This window comes from Sabethes cyaneus, chromosome 2 (assembly GCF_943734655.1).
Source record: "Sabethes cyaneus chromosome 2, idSabCyanKW18_F2, whole genome shotgun sequence".
NCBI classification, from domain to species: domain Eukaryota; kingdom Metazoa; phylum Arthropoda; class Insecta; order Diptera; family Culicidae; genus Sabethes; species Sabethes cyaneus.
In genome coordinates, this window is record NC_071354.1 from 163,499,442 (window position 1) to 163,507,129 (window position 7,688).

Here is a 7,688-nt window from a genome sequence, read left to right on the forward strand (position 1 = left end):
GCGCCACTCTGTATATAGTCACTCTACTTCATATGTCTTCTTCCGGCTTTTCAACGTTTCCAGCAGTCGACCAACATTAGAAAAGGGTGGATAAGTCAACTGTCAAACAGAACGAGTAGAGTTCATTTTTCTAGCGACCTACTTCGGCGTGATGACGGTAACTCTTCGGGCTGCATAGACTAAACTTTTTTTGCTCCCGGCACCCTCCGCGATTTCAAAATGAATACGAATCAAGTGAAGATAGAATTAACAAAAGGGCGAATGTCGCAAGCGTAAACAAACCGAGTGAGGGTTGATTTTCCTATGCTGGTCCAGCAAAAAATAACTCTCACTCGTTTTGTTTACATTTGCGACATTCGCCCTTTTGTTAATTCTATCTAGAAGTGTTTGATAAAAGGGATCCGTTTATTTATACGATTTGTATTTACTGTCCCGCAACAGAGCTGCCACAAATACAGATATTTGTGCATGCATAAATTTGGGACCCATCAATTATTTCAGTTGCTGTGATTTTTGGCTCTACTAATGTCCATGAATTTTAAAGTAGTCCATAAACTATTTATGTTATTTAAAAGAAGATCGAGAAAATTAAATACTCCGGAGAAAACTGTAGGGTCCCAAATTTATGTATGCACAAATATCTGTATTTATGGCAGCTCTGATGTCCCGCAAGCACCGACCAGGGTTGCCACATGCACAGATTATTCTGTGTTTAACAGATATTTGAAATAAATCGCCTGTACAAAATCTGTATGCATGGAATATAGATTTTCGCCAAATTAAACAGATTAAAAAGTTTTATCAGTGTAGACATTGAAACTTAAGTTATAATTATGGTAGATTTATTGTAAAAGTGACTCAAATTCAATTCTTTTTCATATTGCAATTCAGCTACCGTTGTTACTTGGAAAGTTCCTTTTTTTATTTATACGGTCTTTTGCAATTAAGGTCGCTATAAAATAATCTGGCATCTCTGGTTGTGCAAAATCTTTTTACGGGGGAAAGCAAAACCATCAGCGTTCGCCTCAGCCTCGATCGCCACGAATCTCTGTCAACTAGCCCCAGCCAACAAAATAGGTGGATGAAAAGTTAAATTTCGCTCCTTTGGATTCGAAGCAGTTTTTCACATGGATTTTTCCGGAATTCGTGGTCAATAATTCAATAGTTTTTACGATTACGCCTATTAGCAGAAAAAAGGGCTACACGATATTGGTTGTCGAAAAAATCAAATTATAAATGATTAGAAAGTGAACAGTGAGTGTGACGTTTTGGGGAGCTGTTTGAAAAGTTTAATTTCAGAAATTTTCATTAGTAAATTCTAAAACTCTGCTACGGCTATCGAGAAATGTTTACCGATAATAAGTTGGACTCTGCTGGAAATGTATCTCCCGTATGTACCTATTCAATAGATTTTTTTATTTTCATAATAATATTAAATTACGTTTCTAGGAGAATGTACATTCAAGCAAAGAAGAAAGTCGTATTATTGGAATTTTGGCAACAGAAGATAGTTGTAATGCAGTGGATAACAAAATTTTTATAAAAGACTGTGTCGAAGAGAAACATGAAATACCGCTCAAAGAACTGTCTTTCAACGGTAAGATCGCAAGTCTCAATCTGAAATCCCCTGCCGATTCACCGCAGTGTAAATCGGCAATAGCCAAAACACTTGCGAGCAGAGAAGACAATAACCAAGATAAGCTCAATGAATCATTTGAAATACTGACAAAGGAGAATAGTTCTCTAATGCATTATAACAACGAGAAATCTCCAGATTTATTTCCTGATGCAAATTATTATGAAACAAGTGACGATGAAAAATCAAAATCGGATTCAGAAGCTCGCGATGGTGTACAAGAAACATCTTTAAAATCGATGGTTCCGAGCAACAGCGATTGCGCTGTTAGTAATATTGAACAAATTATCCTTAAACGCATACAATCATCTTTGTCGGGTGTACTACCGCCACCAACAGTTACCTATTCTCAAATCGACATCAATCGTATGCTAAATCTGTACAAAGAGAACGAAAGTCGGTTAGGTTTTACCGATGATGTCAAAGACATACAGGTTTCTACAGAAAAACCTTGTCTCAGTAAGCCGACGCACAGTCCAACTGAATTGTTTAAGTTAACTTGGCCGGATATATTGAAATGTAGAGCACATGGCCTTTATTACAACCGTTCTAGCGCATCAGAAAAAATTGAACTACTTGGCTTGAAATATGTAGATCGCTACATAGGATCTGAAACGGGTACGACCTTTAATGTGATCCGTTCACCATCCAGTGCAAAGAAACGAAACCTACGACTAAAGTTAGTATACATTAAAATTACTTTCAAATCATGAATCATAGCTAATGGTAACACTTCTAGAATGCTCAATCAATCGCCAGGAAGTCGACTCAGCCATCTGGCTCGTCGGCGGGCGGTATTCTCGTCTGCTAATCTGCTTAACAGCTCAATCGGGTCAGCAACTGCAGCAGGCCCTTCGAACATGTTTCGCTCGTGCAATCGACAAATCTTGCTAGATACAAAGTAAGTCTCACCATGTCCCGTTTGAAACTTTTCAAAATTTTTATTCGAGTATTATCTCATAACACAGTTCAAAAGGTTTCGGTAAAAACCAGATAACTAGAAAAGTTAAGGTCAATGTTTGAGCAATTCTCCAGATTGGTTCTAAATCTAAGAACATTCTAAATTGTTTGTAGTATTTAATAAATGTACCTATAAAACGACATATTTTCTAGTTACTAGGTTATTCATGCGTTGCGATTTAATTTAAGTGTGAGGACATAATACAGCATTGGTTTGATTTTGGCACATCTCTTTTTTCTCATTTTCGTGGTAGTTCAACAAGAGTATGTTTGATAATCTTTATAATAATTTATAACTTGTTAGCATATGAATAATACTGCCTGAAATATGATGCATCAGCGAGCTTATTCCTTATATTTCTTATTTTACACAGATGTTTCATAGAGTCAAAATATTTGTATAAAAACAGCTAATCATTTTTTTTATTTCCATATAGGAAATCGGATAACCGTCGCAAAAACAAAGGTCGTACACCAAAGCGCCGTACGCCGGGCCGCAGAAAGACGCCGAGCAGACGAAAAACACCTGGTTCATCAAGTAAAAAACGAACGCTAAGTTTACCAATAGCAAAACACTCACAACCGGTTAGCCGAGAATCGTCCAAACGGGCTCTTTTCCAGAGTCCGCCTCGTGATTCCTCGAACAAGCCTAATACGGCATTAGCATCGTCATCAACTGCATATACAGCGATTGGTAGTTCCGTTGCTAATAAAGCACAAAAATCGAAACGAGCACTATTTTCGCCTCCAAAGCGAACTCATCGTTTCTCCTCCGTTTCTACTAGTCAGTCGAACCTATCGATCAAAGAGTCATTAATAAGCTCTCAACGGTACGGTTCTACCAGTAATATCGACTTGCTAAAAGAATCCAGTGGGTTAGCGGATATAAACACCGGAGAAACTGTGTACCTAGGTGGAAAGCGAAAGCGTCCAGAGGATCAAGACGATGATACAGATTTATCTACTAATGCAGGAAAAATTCCTCGCATAGATTCAATCAAGGAAGAAGATTTGACTCCTCGTTCATTGAAACTTGCTCGCAGTCAAAGCTTTTGTGGGGGTTCGAAACACATGAATTCCAGGACTGCCTCAGAGAATGCTCTCTGCGGAAAATCGCTCTTCAGAGCAAGCTCAGAAGTTACCTTTCCCGATTCCGGAAATCGTCCAGTGACGGTTCTGACGGAGAACCATAAAAAGGCAATATTGAACAGTACTTTGAATTGCTTATTTTTATCGATGTTTTCTATTCAATTGCAGAAATTATTATGGGCTGTTTCACAAGCGTTGCAAACCAAGCAGATTACAGTGAAACATAACAAATTTAAGGATTATGCGTCCAGTCTAGCCCGTGTCGTCAAACGTCTATTCTTGGAGTTCAATGATCAAATTGTGTCTAGTACCAGTGAAAAACTGTTAAGGTTTGTTATACTCAAAGCATTCTTTAATAGAAAAACATTATTTAAATCCTCTTCCATTCAAGATTGGCAAATAAGCATGTTTTTGAAGTAATTGAGGGCCACAGCGTTGATGATATCTACCTAAAAGAAAAAACGCGCATTATGAACGCAAGAAATTTTAGCAAACTACAGGGTTACATTGCACCAGAAGACTACGAATATCGCAAACAAATGCTGAAACGAAGCACGTCGACGTCGGTGTTGGTATCAGAGAACTCTAGTGATGCCTCCTCTAGCCAGATGCAGCTCAGTCAACGTTCGTTCCTTTCTCAAAGCTCGGAGTTTCTAAATCAGCTGTCGCAAACTTCGAACAACAGCAGTCAAGTAATAGAGCTAAGTGGATTGCAAAATACGGTTCTTCGCGAGAACATTGATAGCGAACAACGACAGAAGTCGGCTCAGAAGCAAGTATCTTTTTCTGGTAAGGATCAAAAAAATCTTAGTCCTTATGCGGACAAGGGCAGTTCTCTGGCGAAAAGTGCAAAATTACTTGTCGGTGGTGTTCTTTCTTCTACCTGCGTGCTAAAAGCGAAACGGCAGATCTCATTTGAATAGTTTTGCGCAATTGAACGTCTGCGTATTTAGTTAATGTCTGATACATATTTTTGCATTTTAAATGAGGTGTTTAGGTGATTTCTATCACTTGTATGCGGGTAACAGTAATAGCACTTGACTGAGTTACACACGCAGGGTTACGTGTAAACCAAGCATTGAATTCATCTAGGATTACTTGTGAGAAAATTATTTTCATACGGAAACATTTTTTATTTGCTCTGGTAGTTGTAAATATTACGAGATAATACGTTTATTAATAAATAAAAAAATATTTTAATTTATTCTATTCATAGGCGTTTTTGTAAACAGAGCTAGAAAAAAAACCTCAATTAAAAAATGTAGGATACTCATAGTATTCGATTCGGACATCTTAATTTTGACCATATACCTTCCATATCACCTAAGGTGGAATTAGGAGCATGAACAAATGGACATTCTTTCTTTTGAAAATTCTTTCAAAAACATCGTCACTCATCAGATTTATTTTGCTTACAAACCCACGTGAGCGCCCTCTATTATGTACCAACGCATTATTTAGCAGCTGTAGCTCAAAGCTGCAACACGCAAGCGCCGCCATGCAATCAGTTTGCAAAACCTGCTGTGCTGCTAAAGATTATGAAAAATATAGCGCGTTTACCAGCCGAGAGCCGGGGTGGGTCTTGTGGTATCAAGAATTCCTCTCCATTGTACTCGGTCCAGGGCTTCTCGTTGCCAATTCGTCACGCGTCTCGTCACACGCAAGTCGACTTCAACCTGGTCGCGCCATCTAGCACGTTGGGCCCCTCTATTCCTGATGGTGCCGGTTGTTACACTTCGAAATTATGTCGCCAAAATGCGCACAATGTTCCCACAGTGCAGTCGCTGTAAGTACGCAGCCCACACGTCTGCAGTAAAAGAACTATACGGAAAAATTATAAATACCGCAGCTCTCTAAAAGAGATCACTATTCGCGTTGACGAACGTAAGCTGCTGCTAGGGTTGCCAAGTCTGAAAATTACAAAAACCGGCCAGTCGGTCCTGCCTACAAAAAAACGCGAGGGGGGGAGGGGTGGTCAGCATATTTGCATATTTTTAGAGAGGATTTGCCTGGAACGTGTAATGTGCGTGAATGACATTATTTGGGTAGTCGCCGGAAGTCAGTTGACAGTTTCCCGTGTAAATGGGATGAACAGTCAACTGTGGAGATAGCGGACGGTAGGACATCACAGTCGAAACCACAACGAATGGATTATTGAGGATAGATAGTTTCAGAGTGACAACTACTTGCTTCTCGTGCTAGTGGACAATTTAATGTATATTACCGCCTGAAGTAAAGTATTGTCACTGCAAAACTGGTTATCTTCAATAATCCACTGCTCAGGATTGCTAATAAATTTATCAGAAAATTTAACAAATCAGGCAAAAAGTACAAATCCGGCTTCATACGTCGAAAAACCGGCCTTTTTGCCGGATTGACCGGCCACCGGCTTTCCAAGTGAAAAACCGGTCGGGCCGGCCAAAAACCGGCCACTTGGCAACCCTAGCTGCTGCCACCTCCAAAAGTTTACTGTAGGGGTGAAACGAAATAGGAATTTCTTAAAGAGCGCAAGAGATCGAAGCATTTTGGCAGATTTTCACCCACTCGTACATACGGGCATTTCTATGAGAGTGCAAGAGATCGTTTAATGCCGTCAACGCGAACACCGTTTTTGTTTTTGCTTAGGTCCAATCTACTGTGTTACCTGACTCATAACGCACCCCTATTTCCGAAATTCTAAAATCTCACGCTTTTATTTTTGGAGTAAACATGTAATTTCTTATGTTATATAGTTGATATTTGTATATTCGAATTTTTGAACAATTGAACGAAAAACCACAAAGTTTGTGAGTTACGAGACCCTTCCCCGTATATAACGTATATTCGTTATGAGTTAGGTAACACAGTAGGTTCGCTCTATCCAGCTTTTTACGCGCTATAATGGCGGACGCTATAAATTGTGTTCGTAATATGTGAACAATCTTTTTGACAACTCTGCATTCATCAAAACTAGGCACTCTTCTCCTGTACGGCAGTGTTGCTCTTTCTTTCGTTTACGCAAAAGAAGGAAGGCAATAGTTTTGTTTACATTTCGCACAGTTTTGCTTTCCTTCTTTGACGTAAACGAAAGAAAGAGCACGGTAGTGTTGCAAGAGAAGAGTGCCAAATTTGATGTATGCAGAGTTGTCAAAAAGATTGTTCGCATATTACGAACACAATTTATAGCGGCCACCATTATAGCGCGTAAAAAGCTGGATTGCCCCATAAAAAATCCCTCCTACTTTTCCCCCTATTTAGTAGGTTCGCGTGGGGTGAATCGCCCTATTTCGCTTCCTACGAATCGGCCGATTCTTGCAACATTTACCAGCCTACCCTTATGGGAGTTTTACAGGGGCATATACCGATTCGCATGTATACAGAATCTACCGACTAGAACCGACTACGTTGGCAGTTTAGTAGGGTGATCATTTAGAGCCGACCTACGGAACCAGACGAAATAGGCTGATTATTCGGGAGATAAAATTTATCGATTCAGACGAAATAGGTGGATTGATTGGTGCATGCAATTGGGCTCCCTACTAAAATCGATCAAATCGGAGGACGAATCGGATGACGAAATAAGTAAATCAAACTAAATAGGCGAATGAATCGAGGCAGAAAGTTATGCAACCTACGGAACCAGACGAAATAGGTGCATTAATTGGTGTATGCAATTGGGCTCCCTACTAAAACCGAGCAAATCGGAGGAGGAATCGGATGACGAAATAAGTAAATCAGACTAAATAGGCGGATGAATCGATGCAAAAAGTTATGCAATCTTCGGAACCAGACGAAATAGGTTGATTAATCGGGATTTAAAATTGATCAATAGAAACGAAATAGGTGGATTAATAGGTGTATAACATTAAACACCCCAATCGATCGGAAATCACACTCTCCTTGTTCTTTTATCTTTTATTCAAAAAATTAGTGCACAATAAAAATTAAAATTAATAAAGGACTTGCTTGTAACTTACGTAAATAGTAGGCACTCCTGAGTCTTGAACGTGGTTAAAGCTACCGG

The 7,688-nt window shown here is 39.3% G+C and overlaps 1 protein-coding gene across 1 annotated transcript; it reads left to right on the plus strand.

Moving 5' to 3' along the window:
- Nucleotides 1-1,041: 1,041 nt before the first annotated feature.
- Nucleotides 1,042-4,845, plus strand: LOC128734693 (uncharacterized). Its single transcript, XM_053829001.1, has 6 exons — nt 1,042-1,390; nt 1,450-2,315; nt 2,376-2,537; nt 3,034-3,793; nt 3,854-4,014; nt 4,077-4,845. The coding sequence occupies exons 1-6, from the start codon at nt 1,346-1,348 to the stop codon at nt 4,606-4,608; spliced, it is 2,526 nt and encodes an 841-aa protein (XP_053684976.1). The 5' UTR covers nt 1,042-1,345; the 3' UTR covers nt 4,609-4,845.
- Nucleotides 4,846-7,688: the final 2,843 nt, after the last annotated feature.